This window comes from Eublepharis macularius, chromosome 4 (genome assembly GCF_028583425.1).
Source record: "Eublepharis macularius isolate TG4126 chromosome 4, MPM_Emac_v1.0, whole genome shotgun sequence".
Lineage (NCBI taxonomy): Eukaryota > Metazoa > Chordata > Lepidosauria > Squamata > Eublepharidae > Eublepharis > Eublepharis macularius.
The window spans coordinates 31,695,055-31,710,835 of record NC_072793.1 but is presented as its reverse complement, the minus strand read 5'-3'; the positions used below and the strand labels follow the sequence as shown (position 1 = coordinate 31,710,835).

Sequence of the window (15,781 nt, the reverse complement as noted above, 5' to 3'; positions counted from 1 at the left end):
TCCCATGCTGTTTGCAGGAAACTAATCAGTGGTTATGGAAGAAAGTGAGACTGTAGCTGGTTGGTGGAATATCCTTTCTGCAGTTTCTGGTTGCTACAGTGACATTAAAGGGATTCCTTGTAAAATCTCTGATACCCACTACAACTACCACACACAGATTTTGCAGCACATAGAGGGACCCAGGCAACTTGGAGCACTGAGAGCCAAAACACACGTTAAGAAAAACCTAGGTTCAGCACGTGTTCTCTTACCTCAAGGTTTGCCGGGATCTGTAGGAGTCCTGGAAGCTTAAAGTAGGCATCCTGGAAGCTTAAAGATCTGTAGGGGTCCTGGAAGCTTAAAGTCCTGGAAGCTTAAAGGATCTGTAAGCGTCCTGGAAGCTTAAAGGCGTCCTGGAAGCTTAAAGCTTAAAATACAGGCGCCTGTATTTCCCTTTCCCTTTTTGCTGCTCTGTAAATGCTAAACTTTAAGCTTCCAGGACGCCTACAGATCCCAGCAAACCTTGAGGTAAGAGAACACGTGCTGAACCTAGGTTTTTCTTAACGTGTGTTTTGGCTCTTACTTAAAGAATGTAACTTGAGCTCTTCCCTTCTTGAAACACTCCAAGAGCTCCCTTGGAATATTCCTTGGGCTCCCTATGCAAGAGAACAAAGTGAGAAGCTTCCAGGCCTTGGAGGCCAGGCAAAATTCCTGGGGCCAAAAGGAAGAGTTGGGTGCGTGTGGCATACTGACGTGGCTGTTGCATTCATTTGCTGGTCTTCTTTTTCACCTTGGTGGCATTGATGTCTGCTTTTGTCTTCTGGATTCGCGAGAATATCTCCTTAAACAGGGCTTTGTACTCCGGCTGGCTCTGCTCTAGCCGCTTGTCCACAGCCTCCACATGCTTGCTAAAGCTCTTCTCCATGGTCTTAAGCTCATCTAGCTCGTAACCCTCTCCCCGGAAGTCTCTAAAGGAGCTATCACGAGAGATGGGGCGGGAGGTCTGGACCCCGGTATGACGCACACTGTCCTTGTGCTGTCGGCACTTGCTGAGGAGCTCCTCATATTTCTCCAGCAAGGCATGATACTGCTCATCCACCTCCCTTAAGATGGACATGCCCCTCTTGCGTACGTTATTGGCATGGAGCGTGTAGTTGCCCTCATGGCGGCTCACAGCATCCTTGGCCACAATGGCATTTAGGGCTGTGTCGCTACAACTTTTCCGGACTGGGTGGTTTGGAGAGGCTGTCATGGAAGATTCATGGTTTTTACCTCCATCTTCCTCTGAGAGGTCGATATAATCAGCTTCTGGGGCATTGTTTAAAGGCTCCAGAAGTGCTTCTGAGAGGTTGTCCTCTCTGCTGAGGAGATACTTCTTGACTTGTTTCATTTGCTGGAGTTCCAGCAGCTCTGCCTCCAGCTCTTTAATGCGCAGCTTGCAGCTCTCCATCTCACACACACGCTGCTCAAGGTCTGAGTACTCCTGAATAACAGAGGTATACTCTCTCTCCACTCTCTCCTTCCGCTGCTTTTCCTGGTTGACTTGAGACCGGAGGGAGTTTACCATTGCTTGCAGTCGCTCGTTCTCCCGTTCTAAGGGCATCTGACTGAACTCCATTGAAGAGCTGTGAAGCTGGAATGCATCTTCGTATCTGATATTAAAAAAAAAACAGCAACAAAAGTTGGTTAGCAAATTAATAAAGACAGATCTTAGGGAGAGCAGGGGAACCTGTAAATCCAGTGAAATCATAGATGAGTTATCTCCATATAACAAAATGAAATTTGTTGACACTTGTTTGTTTACATCTCAAGGGAACACATACTTAATCCTGATGTGTTACTTTACTGTGTATGGAGTTGGTCTCCCCGCATGAAGCCTTTAAATAGGTGATTTCCTCTACCTGCACTTTGAAGTAGTACAGTCCAGTAAGAGTTGTATCATGCGAGTCTACTGAACATGTGCCTCAGGTTCATAGAAAGAGGGACACAGATTGGCCTGTATCCCACCACTCCACTGAGCAGTCTCCAGCCCAAGAATCCTGCCTCCAACTTCAGTGGCTCTTCTTCCAAAGGAAAAGCAACTCAAGTTGGACAAAGACTCTTTAGGCTGGAGGAAAGCACCTTAGCTGAGAAGCCGGAAGTTCCTCCTGCCGAGGAAGGATCCATGCTGCTATGTACCTTTTAAATACACATCACCTATGTACTTTTTAAACACTCTACTGTCTGTCCTTTTCCTGTACTAAAGTTCTTCTAAGTGTACAGTGGAGCTAACTTGCCATACAGCACAGAGTGCATTTAGGGAAAACAGAAGAATCACCACCAGCAGATAAACCAAGTGGGCTAGGAAGGTTTATTCATATGGCTCAACTATGGGTGTGAACGTTTATGCTATCACTCATTCCTTACTCCCTCTGCTCAAACACTAATGAACATTGATTGGGGAACATGAGAAAGGCATTGCCAGAAGCCAGATTTGCAGAAAATGGAGCTGTCACTGTTCATTTAGTCTGGGAGCCCTCATACCGAAGGAAAAGGGAAGCTGAAGCAGTTCCTGAAATGAAAAGCACCTGGGTTAACCCTAAAAAAGACCATGTGGGAATTGGATGCTTCTGCTCTTCAGACATCTGGTTTGGTTTGAAAGGAACAGTGAAAGTGGGATGAAAGCAACTTTTACAAATTAACAGGCAGATGTTCACCCCTAGGTTTGGGGTTTTTACCCCATGGGTATAGGGCAGAATATCTCACTTGTTTAGTGGCCCCACATTATCGCAGAGCTTATTCGTTAGCTCGGTTTAATGTGCTACCTTCTGCGATACTTTATGGGAGATTCCATAAAACGCCATATGATAACAGGTTATGCACTTGTGCTCAGCGAGACATAGAAACCCTGGAACATGTTTTTTTGTATTGTACTTATTACTGTGATATACGTCCCACACTCATTGACCCGCTGTTGAGAGAGCAAATTGGAAAATCTGATAAATGTAAGTTATCTTCCTATTGGCTACTCAGAACCAAAAAGTTATCGAAACTGTAGCTAAATTTTTTGTATCTTGCATCTATGAGGCGAGTTGTGTATTTGTAGACTGAGTTCTGGTTGCGTCGAGTGTTTTTGTTAACATGGATGTAATGCCAATAAAGATTGCTGCTGCTAAATTTTTTTTTTTTACAAATTTACACATCTCCTCCACTTAGCAACAAACTGGGCTATCCAGCAACCACCAAGTAATACCACAACCACAGCTGTACTATCACACACCTGATGCTTTGTACAGATGATTACATCTGCAGCAATGGAAGCATCTTTCCTCTTACCCTTGTGGTACTACTAGTTTGATCCAGCATTGGTAACTTGATAACTCCACAACTGCAAATCAGGGGAGGAGCTGCTTGCCCTTTCCCCTAACCTCTTACTGAGCAGCCATTTCCCTGTGTTCCATACTGAGCCTTATTTACCAGACCAACTGTAGCTGCTGATTTACTTAATTTCACTCCTAAAAGAAAATTTGCACTGTTTCTTTAATATGGGCAAAACTATAAATAGCCATTCATCTCCTTTGTATACATATTGTTGTTGCTGTTATCACAGTCCACCAGATGTTTGGGCTGGAATTTTTGGTTCCGCACTGACTCAGAATCTTGTCGTTATCATCATGTGATGTTATCAGAGTCCACCAGATGTTTGGGCTGGCATCATTTGCTCCTTCACCAACTCAGATTTTATTTGTTTGGATTTTGAAATCCCACAAGATCGTAACTTGCTTATTTTCAACAACTTTCTTGGTCTTAAGTTCCTACCAATTGTTCATGGATTGTAACTTGTACTTGTTTCATAAATTCCAATACAGCATTGCAACGACTTTATAACAGCATTTTTTATAGTCAGTTTGTGCAATCTTGTTGCACACACTGATGAAATGGTCAACTCTTTCATCCGCTTTGTTACATAATTTACACTTCATTCATATTCATCGTCTTTTCAATTTTTGCTTTCATACAGTTCATTCTTAATGCCTGTTCTTGTGCAGCAGTTTCTTTTTATGTTGAGTCTCTTTTTTCGATATCCCTTGAGTTAGCCATTTCTAGTTGTAACTCTTGTCGACTTTACCCTCAGTATTCTTCATATATTGACCATGCAGTGGTTTCCTTTGTCATGCCTCCATGTGGTTTTTCAGTGTTTCTTTTCTATATTCATCTTTTGTACCCTTAATTTTAATTATTCTTTCTCTGTAAATGTCAACCAGCATCTTCTTTTTCATGCTCTTGATGTAATTATTCAGTGCCCTTTTTCCTTCTTCTATTGTCTATTTGTAACAATCCTTGGTCACCATTACTTCATGGCAAATAAAGTCAATCCATGTTGCTTCAAGGATGTAGTGTGTGATTCGTTGTCATAATTTTCCTTGTTGTGCAGTCTAGTGCATCCAATTCAGCTTGTGTCCAGTCAACAATTCCAGTGCAGTATCGAATCACTGGGGTGGCCAAGGTATTTATAGCCTGAATTATATTTCCACTGTTTAATTTCAATTTGAGTATTTTTGGACCCTTTATGTATTCAGCACAAGTTTTCTTTTCCACTATTGTATGCTGAATATCATTAGCTTGCAATATACCCAAATATTTGTAGTTTTTTTTCATAGACTAAGCTTTCGATTGTTTCCATTCACATTGTATTCTATCCAATCCAGTCATCTTTCCTTGTTTTATAGACAGCACTGCAATTTTTCAGTTCCAATAGCTATATCTTGACTAAATATTCGCACTGTATGCACCAGAAGATTGATTTTCTCTTCAGATTTTCTGTATAATTTAAGGTCATCCATATATAGCAAATTAGATATTTTCCCCATTCCCTTTGAAATCTCTTATCTGCAATATGTTTTACTCAGTATCATTGTTAATGGTATCATAGCAATGACAAACAATAAAGGTGATAGGGTTCACCTTGAAATATTCCACGCCTGATACTGGCACATCCTAGATCCACCCCGTCAGCTGTCAATGTTGTGCAGCTTTTTCTCACTGTTGCTGAAAAGCACTTTCTATTATTGTTGTTTTTGCTGTTATTAACAACCGTCACAAGGCTTTTCAGTACAGCATAGACTAAAAAAGACAAGTGTCTGCCTTCAGGAACACAATCTAATTTCTATTGTGGAGGAAACAAAAACGGAAAAGGCTGGAGGGGAGAAAAAGTGGGGGCACAAACAGACATCACGAAGATTGTGGCTGTTCATCAGTCTGTAAAAGGTAAATTGCACATGAGTTGAACTGTGATTTGAACAGGGTCATGCAGGAAGGGAGAGGGGATTTAACTCTTCAGGCAGTTTTGCTAATCAAAATGAGGCTACTTACACCGAGGATCTGTTTTTTCCCCTTAAAAATTCTAGAAACAGCATGGAAATCTTTATTTCAATTAGGGATAAAAAACCCTTCTCCTCTTCCCATGTGGTCCCAATCCAAACTCTGGATGCACCCATAATTTACCTTTTACAGACTGAGACCTTTTTCATATATGTTTGTGTGTCCTTAGACTAAAGAGTAGTAAGTGTGAATTTGAACAAATTAGTTTTGGCATTTTTAGGCTTACTTTCATTGGGGCGGGGGATGACGACATAATAACCTTCATGGGAAAAAAGGATTTCAAGGAAGAATTCGGGGGGAGGAACGACGACCCTATTATTTTATTATTAATTAATCAGTTTTTAAAAACTCTTTAAAATAGTTTCAGAAATGCTCTCAGCATTGCATCTTTGCACTGTTTATGATTGGCATTGTCCAAAATACGGCTACAGATTATACAACTACTTAAGACATTCATCTATTGCAGCAGTGTTGGAAATGCTTCTAGGGGCTTGTTCTGGTTCCCCAGGGAACTATTTGAAACACTAAACAAATCTGTTCAACCAGTCTGACCAGAGGCCCTTGCATGACACAACACATGAATGTATAATTCTAGGATAGCTCATATGTTAAAGTTTGTCTCTAAATCTCAAAAAAGCTAACAGTCTTTGAAGCAGTTCAGAATGAGTGGGAAGGGGAGAAGCATGCTCCAGCTGGAATTCCATGTGGAGGGCTGGGGGTGGGGGGGCAAGCTATGATTTTTCTTGGTCAGCATTCCTGTACCTTAATAAAAGCCCATGGTACATTAAGTACTTAAATGAATAAAAGGAAGATAAGATGTACCCTTTCCCCTTTTCTGAGTCTATTCTAGGAACTGCTGAGAAGGAGAGAGCCTTGAGACCTTAGTTGCTATAAATCAATGTGACCTTCAAAAATCCACATGCAAATTTTATAATCAAACTGCGCAGTCTTAAAACACTATGGGTTATGTACTACTGAAGTATTTTGGGAGAATATATCCACATAGTCCCTGAACAGATTTTGCCGAAGGTTAGCTTACGCCCTACTAATATCTTCCTTTCATTAAAACAGCAGTATTTGCCGGATCTCAGTGGATTGTGTTTTCTGTGCTGTCTATTGATTGTTTAAACTGTTTCAGCTCTCAGAATGATACAGGGATATTCTGTATCTAAGTTGCTAAATATCATCAATTTCCTCTGCAGTAAATAGGAATTCAGTAACTTTGGGAACTGCTGCAATGTAGGAATATACTTTCAACAAATATTATATTAAGTATAGAGGCAAGGACCAAGGTAGATGCAAAGGGCCAAATTTAATTAAAAAATCACAGGTATGCTATCAAAATCATCAAAAGACTGTTTAAGGAAAAGGAAGTCTTCCCCTTCCCTACCCATTTTGCTGCTAAGTACCTGGGACTTGAGCACAGCTCCTTGAGACAAGGGAACGTGTGGATGGTTCGACGTCGCTCTCTTTTCTCCCGGCGGACACGCAGCTGATCTAGGCTCTGCATCTCTTCCACCTGCTTTTGCAGCTCATCTACTTGGTTCTGCAATCCCTCAATGGTTTCTGTTAGACTTCACATGAGAAAAGGGAAAATGTTAAATTGCCTTTAGACAGAGGTACAGGTTAAACATTACAGTAAGGAAGATGTGACATAAGAAACAGGGGAAGCTACCCATTTGCCTCCCCTTTTCCTGTGGTAGCATCACTTGGGATCCCCAGGCTGCAAAATCTGTCCCGATTTGCCCAGATAGTTGCAAATCCACGTTTTTAAAATGCCCCCATCTCATCTAAAGTGTGGGAATGAAAAAGTATACAATTGAAAGTAAAAAGAAAGCATGTGTGGAGGGGTGCTGAACAATCCACCCTATCTATAACAGAAATTATCCTGGCTGAGAGAACAGTAATAGAAGAGGCTGGATGAATATTTGTCAGAGATGCTTTAGGCCAGGGGTGGGCAATTGTTTTGGCTCGGGGGGGCCACTTTGTGGGAGCAGAGGTTAGCGGAGGGCCGCACCTTTTAAAATGATTGCATTCATTAGTTAACTTTGCATTTCAGAAAAGGTATAAATTGTATCATAAAAATCAATAAATATAAATTAAATAAAATAGTGGTTTCACTAAAGTTGGAAATTTATAGATTTAGTGTTGCAAAGACAAAATTGAAATTAACCAGATCAACCGGAAAAGCACGTATCTACACTGCGCATGCGTATTGACGTAGCTGTCCTAGTGGAAAATACGAGATGAATCTTCAGTTCAAGGCGGATTTTTCTGACTGTCTTGGCGGGCCACAAAAAACTCTGTAGCGGGCCACATGTGGCCTGCGGGCCGCAATTTGCCCACCCCTGCTTTAGGCTGATCCTACACTGGGCAGGGGGTTGGACTAGATGGTCTGTATGGCCCCTTCCAACTCTATGATTCTATGATAACAAAGGTGGAAGAAGGACTCAGGATCCTCCACTGCCACACTTTCCATATGACGGGGCAGATTCGCACATGCAAATTGTCACATGTAGTTGGGACTAAGAGATGGGAAGGGAAACTGTATCCAGGGAGATAGTTTCAGGTAGGTAGCCATGCTCATCTGCAGTAGAACTGCAGGATTTGAGTCCAGTGGCACCTTAGAGACCAAGAAGAATTTCATGATATAAGCTTTGAGAGCCAAAGCTCTGAAGAAGCTGAAGAAGGGAGCTTTGACTCCTGCTGTTTCCAGGGAGTGAACTGTAAGAACAACAAGGAGGAGAGTTGTGCTCTAGTCCTGGACATTTGTTCTGTGGCACTGTCTTGTCACCTTATGTAACATCAAATTTTGCAATGTTTTGTTACTAAAGGTGTGCCCCTTCAAAGCACTCATGACAGCACAAGAAACCTTAGGATTTGCCTGCATCACACTGTTACAGTTAGCATTTTAGTTTGAATGTGTGCTTTTACTTTTGAGTAGCCATAGCAGCCTATTAATTGAAATGGCACGTCTCTCTAAAATATGAGTAAATTTACTTGCAGCAACATACATCTTGCCTCGAACGACACTATATGAACATCAGTGCCTTATGAATGAGTAACTCACTTCTGTTAGACAAATCCTGGAAACAAATCCTGGAAACAAAGAACATTAATGTAGGAAGAGGCACACTGTGGACTAGCTCTTTGCAGTATTTCATGCCCCATAAAATGGAGCAGACATACTTTTAGGGTCAACATGGCTTCAAAGAGGAATACTGAAACCTATAATAAGCTCCTGACTTATTGGCACTCATGACAGGTGATTATGAACTGGAAGTGCTAACCTCAGTGTGTAAACACATGAATTTCCTTTCCACTTCAAAAGCGACTTTTCAAAATGCATAGCTCCATTTAGAGTTGACAGCACAATGTTAACGCGTGTCAGAACCCCCCCGCCCAGTGGTCTGAATCCACCTAAAGGACCCACTAGAAGAAGGATTACCATTGTATCTTCTGCTGGGATGCTTTGCTTTCCAGCACAAGCTTCTGATTGGCCAGTTCTAGGTCCCGTGCTGTCATATCCAGCTGCTCATAGACCTTAGCGTGCTGTTCATTCATATGCCGTAACATTTCCAGCTGTTTTGTCAAATACTAGAAAAAGGAAAAATAAGAAATCCACAAGAAGATTTGAAATATAATACCATATGGGTTATTCTTTAGAGATATGATGGTTGGTCAAATAACAGATTACATTTCTCAGTTAAAAACCTTGCGATCAACTTGCGATTTAACTGGGTAACATGTTTAAAAATACTAATTCTCTTTAATATTATAAAAACTGCAAATGGCAGCCACTATCTTAGACAAGACATTGCCCTTCTCTCATACAGGAAAAAGGCCCTTTCTACAGTTGATACCTTCAACCTGTAAGAAGAGTCCTGCTGGAATGAAGCAGTGATCCATCTACTGCAGGATCCTGTTTCACAGGATTAGTTGTCCTGTAAGACCAACAAACAGGGCACAGAGGCCCGGCCTTCCGATGATGAGGCCTCCTTGCACTGGGTTTCAGAGATTGACTACCTCTGAATATGAAGGTTCCGCTTATTCACTATTGCTAGTAGCCACTGCTCTCCTTCTTGAATCTATCTAACCCCCCTTTAAAGCCATCCATGCTTTAACCGCTGACAGTGAATTCCAGAATTTAATTATTCATTGAGTAAAGAAGTATTTCCTTTTGTCTGTCCTCAATCTATTGTCCATCATCTTCATTGAGTCCCCTGAGTTCTAATAGTACAGGAAAGAAAGTTCTCTGTACTCAGTTTGGTGTAGTGGTTAAGAGCGGTGGGACTCTAATCTGGAGAACTGGGTTGGATTCCCCACTCCTCTACTCGAAGCCAGCTGGGTGATCTTGAGTCAGTCGCAGCTCTCCGGAGCTCTCTCAACCCCACCCATCTCACAGCGTGATTGTTGTAGGGATAATAATAACATACTTTGTAAACTGCTCTGAGTAGGTGTTGTCTTGAAGGCAGGTATATAAATCAAATGTTGTTGTTATTATTACCCACCTTCTCTACCACATGCATGATTTTATAAACCTCTATTATGTCTCCCCTCTTTCTCTAAATTGAAAAGTCCCAGACTCTTCAGGCTTTCCTCACAGAAAGATGCTCCAACCCCTTAATTACCTTACTTGTCCTCTTCTACAATTTTTCCAGCTCTGCAGTGTCCTTTTTGAGACCAGAACTGTACACAGTACTCCAAATAAGGCCACACCACAGATCTATAAAAGGACACTACAATATTGGCTGTTTCCTTTTCAGTGCCTTTCCTAATAATCCTCCATACATACATAATTTAAAAATACACTTTTGTTCTTCAAAACTATTGGTGTATTCATGCATAAATTTACACAGATTTAATCAAATAGTTAATGTTAAGATTTGTGTGATTAATCAGATGTGATTTCCAAGTGACAGCCCCAACATTCACAGTTTCTTCTCCAGTAAGGAGGAGGAGGAGGAGGAGGAGGAGGAGGAGGAGGAGGTGGTGGTGGTGGTGGTGGTGGTGGTGGTGATGATGATGATAATCCATTTATATACTGCCCTTCAGGGCAACTTAACAGCCATTCAGAGTGATTTACAAAGTATGTAATTATTATCTCCACAACAAACACCCTGTGAGGTGGGTGAGGCTGAGAGAGCTTCGGGAAGCTGACTGACCCAAGGTCACCCAGCTGGTTTCAAGTGGAAGAGTGGGGAATCAACCCCGGTTCTCCAGATTAGAGTCTTGGCACTCTTAACCACTACTCCAAACTGGATCTCCAGTGTTCCATTAAAATGACCAGCCTCTCCTGCTACAACCTTTTTCATACAGCTTTTTAAGAATTCCAGAATACATTAGTAATACTGATTAGGTATGCTGTGGGGAAAAACAAGGTTATCTCAAATAAGACAGTTGTTTTAGGACCTTTTACTTCTGTATTAAAAGCCAAGAAGCAGGAGTAAAATTCCCCTTTTCTTTATTTTCTTAAAGCCCTGTCTTACTCTTTCTAATATTTCTAGTTTAGAGTGGTCAACATTTTTCTCAGGAAAAAAAAATCTGCCTCTTAAGTATTAGAACTTTAGAATTACTAGAGGTTTTTCAAATCCCCTTTTTCTTTTTTCCCTTTGACTTCTATCTCCCTCTCTCTTCCAATGCCTCTAAACATATTGTTTAAAAATGCACTATCAAGAATATTTAATATATTTGTAATCATAATTTTAAAGTCTATGGGAAATGTAGAGGAAAACAGATGCATGGTGTCATGAGGGGACAGAACAATTTAACCCAGTTTCAAAGCCTTTTCGAACTAATCTGAGGACTCATAAAGCTCAAAGTGACCCTTTCAAAAGCTGCAGAGCTTGGAATGAAAACATATGGGTTGGGGGAAGCAGGCACATTCTCACTGGGTGGCTATGTTCTTGCAGGCTTTAATCCTTCCTGGTTTCAGCCCCCTCTCTGTATTAATGCATCTCCATGGCAGTAACTCGTGACGACTATATTGGCTAAAATGTCATCTTAATACACACAAAGTTTTGATGGTGTATTTTAACAGGGAACAGCAACAAAAATGGTTAAGTAGGTGACTGCTTCATCAGCACCTGCCTTTAGTACCTCTATCTCTTGCACTTGCTCCTCATTGGTTGCGTACATCTGTTGCAGAGAATCCTCCAGCTCTTTGTTGCGCTCCAGCAGGGTCTTGCCCAGTTCGGCAGCTAAGTGCAAGTCTGAAAAGTAAAAGAAAGGAAGTGTACGGAGAGCCTTTTCTCCACGCTCTTAGGAATGGAATGTGTGCAACTGCTATAGCTGATCAAGGAATTCACTCAAAATATTTTTCTCTTGCCTTTCCAAGGTTCAAAGCAGCTACCCACGCTCCAAAATATCACACACAATTCAATAATTTAATTTAAACATTTAAATCCTCCCTTTCCATCCAAGATAGGGTCCCCAAGGCAGAATTTTAAAACAATAAAATATCATTTAAAATGCATATTGATCATATTGACTTATACTGTTTAACCTGCCTTGAGTCTAAGTGAGAAAGGCAGACTATATGTAAACAACAACAACAACAACAACAACAACAACAACATACAATTAAAAACATAGATATATAAACACACAACCAGGGAGGAGAGTTTACTGGGGATACACCAAAACAATACAAAAAGTCTTCACTTGCTGATGGAAGACAATGACAGAGGGATACGGGCAAATTTCCCTGGAGAGGGAATTCCAAAGTTTCAGTGCTGCAACCGAGAATGCCCTTTCTCAGGTTGCCACCTGTCTAGTCTCAGATGGTGGGGACACCCAAAGCAAGCCCTCCAAAGATCATCAAAGTGGATGAGATTCATTTGGGAGAAGGCAGTCTTTAAGGTATGCTGGTCCCAAGCTGTATAGGACTTTAAAGGTCACTACCAGCACCTTGAATTGGGCCTGGAAGCAAACTGGGAGCCAGTATATATGGAACAAGACTGGAGTGATATGGTCCCTATGACCCACTCCAGTCAATAATCTGGCCACATAATTCTGTACCAATTGCAGCTTCCAGACAGTCTTCAAGGGCAGCTCCATATAGAGTGTATTGCAGTTATCTAATCTAGATGTTATCAGGGCATGCACCACAGTGGCAAGATGTTTCCCACCCAGAAAAGTCTGCAGATGGCTCACCTTTAGGGTGATATTGCCATTCCTGGGTCAAACATTCCAACCAGTAATACCCCATTTTGTCAGGATCAAATCACAAGCAAGACCCAGATTTATTGCTCAGAATTACGAGAAGCTTTCTTAGATACTGCATTTGCTCTTATTTTCCTAGTGGCCACGGCAAAAAGTGCCACTTTATAGGATACAGAGGCATCTACATCAGATCACTAGTATCGGAGTCAGAGAAGGAGTGTGTGTTAGTCAGGAATTTCTTTCTGGGTTCCGCATACAAAGGACAAGCCAGAACATAGTGAAGAAGGTCCTCTACTGTTCTACCACATAAACAAATGCATTGCTCCTTTGGTTTTTTGGAGCACCGACCTAAAGGTAACTCAGTTGGCATTGGCCGTTTTCATACTACTAACCAGCTTCCGTAACATTGCGAAACATCACACAAAAATGCGGAAGATAGCATCTTCTTGTGAGAGTTTTGCACGACATCGCGCAAAACTTTTTCAAGAAGATGCTATCTTCCATGTTTTTTGCGCGACATTTCGCAACGTTACGGAAGCAGGTTAGTAGTGTGAAAAACAGCCATTGTTTGGAATCTCAATGACGTAAATGCCATTCTAAGATTGTGCACAGTCAAGTAGATGGTTGGACAGTGGAGTGGGTGCTACACCAACAGAATCCCAATCCTATTTCGCACACAGCACGAGATATACACTCTCAAACCTAGCAGCGTCCTGGATAGTGCATCGAGCCAGGGGAACAAAATACTGATAGACTACAGTGACATCACCTCCCCACCCGCCAGGCCTATGCTGATGTGTCACCGATTACCCCGGGGCATAATGCAAGAAGTTAACTCCCCTCTCCCCCCAACCAGGTCTCAGTGATAGATGTCATGCCAGCCTTTTCAACCACAATTAAGTCCTGGATGGCTGCTGTTTTACCTGTAACTGACCTGGCATTTAAAAGAAAGATATCATATCCCGGCAGGATGTTGATATGATCACCACCATCACTTTGGCTGGAAGAAAAACTAGAAAGGGCAACAGCTTGCAAATGTCTGCTGCCCCTTCTCCTTATCTGGCCTGTTCTACTCCTACCACCGTATCAACCCTACCCAACACTCTTCTGATTGCGGCACCATCCCCCACCCCAAATCAGCAAACATAAAAAAGCCTTAACCAAACACAACTGTTCATAACAGTAAAACAGCAGCAGCAGAGGTGATATGTCTTCTGAAATAAATATGTCTTACAACATCCATGGAAGATGATGTAGGAAGATCTCACCGATACCTCACCAAGAAAGGCATTAGGTCAGTTGCGGGAAAGGCCTTGCTCCTGCCTTCTGATGGGCTAAATTCTCGAAACGAAGGAATGTGGTGCAGGGTCCAGCCTACAGGACACACCAGCTATGGGTGTTACCACCATGTCTGGTTGGGGAGACAAGCATGTACTTGATACATATATCTGGATGATTAGGCACATTTCTCAATGTGGCCCAATCCAAATTCACTCTGGGAAATCTCAGGGCAAGATGAATCCTTTCCTTCACTGTCTCTCATTTCCATCTTAAGAGGGAGCTTCAGGTTGTCCTTGGAGTACACTGAGAATGATGCGCACACAACCTCTTAAGAGATGTCTTGACAAAGTTTGGAAAACAGCACTGACATCCAGAGATATTAAAAACAGAGATAGCGAGCAGAATATAAAGTACGTACAAGCATTTAGAATAATGTCCAGTTTGCAGAGCATTAAATACTAGAAAACTCGTATAACCTCACTTTTTCTGAGGAATCATGATCAATGATCTTGGCGAAGGGGGGGAATGGGTATATGTTGTTTGGATAATGCAGTCAGGGAATCCTGGTCTTCTCATAATTATCTGCTCTAATAGAGTCACTGTGTTCTGTTTTAGCTGTGTGTTTCATTCCCAGTAGCATCAAGAGGGGTGGGGGAAGCGTTAAGGTCTTGGAGAAAAACTGCTTCTCCTTGGTTTAAATCTCCCCCACCACTGGAGAGCTCTCGTTCAATAGTGTGGCTCATGATGAGAAGCGATTGGTTGGAGGGTTATGTCGATGGCGATTTCTGCTGGTAGCAAAGTAGGGCGCATGTTCAAGAATCTCCTACTGGCCAACCCAAAATTGGAAGTAAGAAAGGAAGTTACTGAAAACATGAATTGTGCATGCACTTGAATCACTTGAGGGCACAAAAATGTTCTGTAGAATAAATAATATTTTAAATAAACCTTTATTTCAAGGTGATTCTTTTATTGCTGCAGTGATAGATCACAGACAAATCTCCTTTCCTGCTTTCTTTTGTTTTGTCCTCAATTGTGTTTGTCTATTTCACCTTGAAATCACAATCTAATTGTTTATATTAAAATTGTTTCCTCTGGTACGGAAATATTTAGCCCCCTATATAATACTCCAACCCCTATGAACATAGAAAAATGAAAGTAATACACCACTTACAAACCATTGGTGCATCGATCTAGCACTGGATTTAGACAATTTATTTTTAAAAAGGAGAAAAGATGAGGGGGGAGGAGGGAAGAGATGGAAAAAGAGGGGAGAGAAACGGGCTGGGTAGATGAGAATGGCCAGTTACAAAGAAGTGGCTGGCAGGGGGCAGAAGAGGGCAGAACTCTAAAAGCCAGAATAAAGATTATGCGCGGGGAAAGTATCGAATGGAAAACGTGTGTGTGTGTTTTTTTAAAAAGTCAGGGAAAAAGTGCTCCCAGAAAACCCAGGGAAAAGTCACATAAAAGTTGGACAGACTACTAATGGCACAAAAAAGGATATGGCAAGTTGAAAATAAATCGATGCAGGTTGGGAAATGACTTTACAATTAACCAGTCCTGAAAGGGTCTGATTCTCAGTCTCCCACACTGTTTTCTTTGGATTTTAATGAGCAATGTCTGTATGTGATAGAAGAGCAGTAATCCACATCCTTTGTTTCCTTCCTTCTCCAACTCTCCACACTTGTAGGCCTTGGGCTTCAATAAAGAAATTAAGAAGTTCTCTTTGCAGATGTCTTTCTTGTAATTAGCACTTACTGAACTGTATGCAAGAGTTGCAAAATGGAGTCCACAAAAGCCCTACTGAAAACGCACATAAAACTTGCTATTCTTAAGGTAAAGGGAGGTTAAACTAGAGCAAATCAAGGTCAGCATGACTTACATTGCAGAGTAGACATTAATAACTGGATTTTACCCACCTTTTCCTTATCCTTTACAACCTGTCAGAAAGTATATGGAAAGTGCTATATTACATCTGAAGGACAATCAAGGATTTTGG

General features: G+C 41.5%; 1 protein-coding gene across 1 annotated transcript in view; it reads right to left on the bottom strand.

Annotated features, from left to right (window-relative positions):
* Positions 1-543: 543 nt before the first annotated feature.
* CDR2L (cerebellar degeneration related protein 2 like) overlaps positions 544-15,781 on the bottom strand; it is a 45,612-nt gene continuing 30,374 nt past the window's right edge. Inside the window, exons 2-5 of the mRNA XM_054977659.1 lie at positions 11,440-11,552; positions 8,789-8,937; positions 6,750-6,914; positions 544-1,631 (exon numbers count right to left, since the gene is read on the bottom strand). Of these exons, the coding sequence (XP_054833634.1) occupies positions 746-1,631; positions 6,750-6,914; positions 8,789-8,937; positions 11,440-11,552 (1,313 nt within the window). The 3' untranslated portion in view covers positions 544-745. The remainder of the gene's footprint in view (positions 1,632-6,749; positions 6,915-8,788; positions 8,938-11,439; positions 11,553-15,781) is intronic.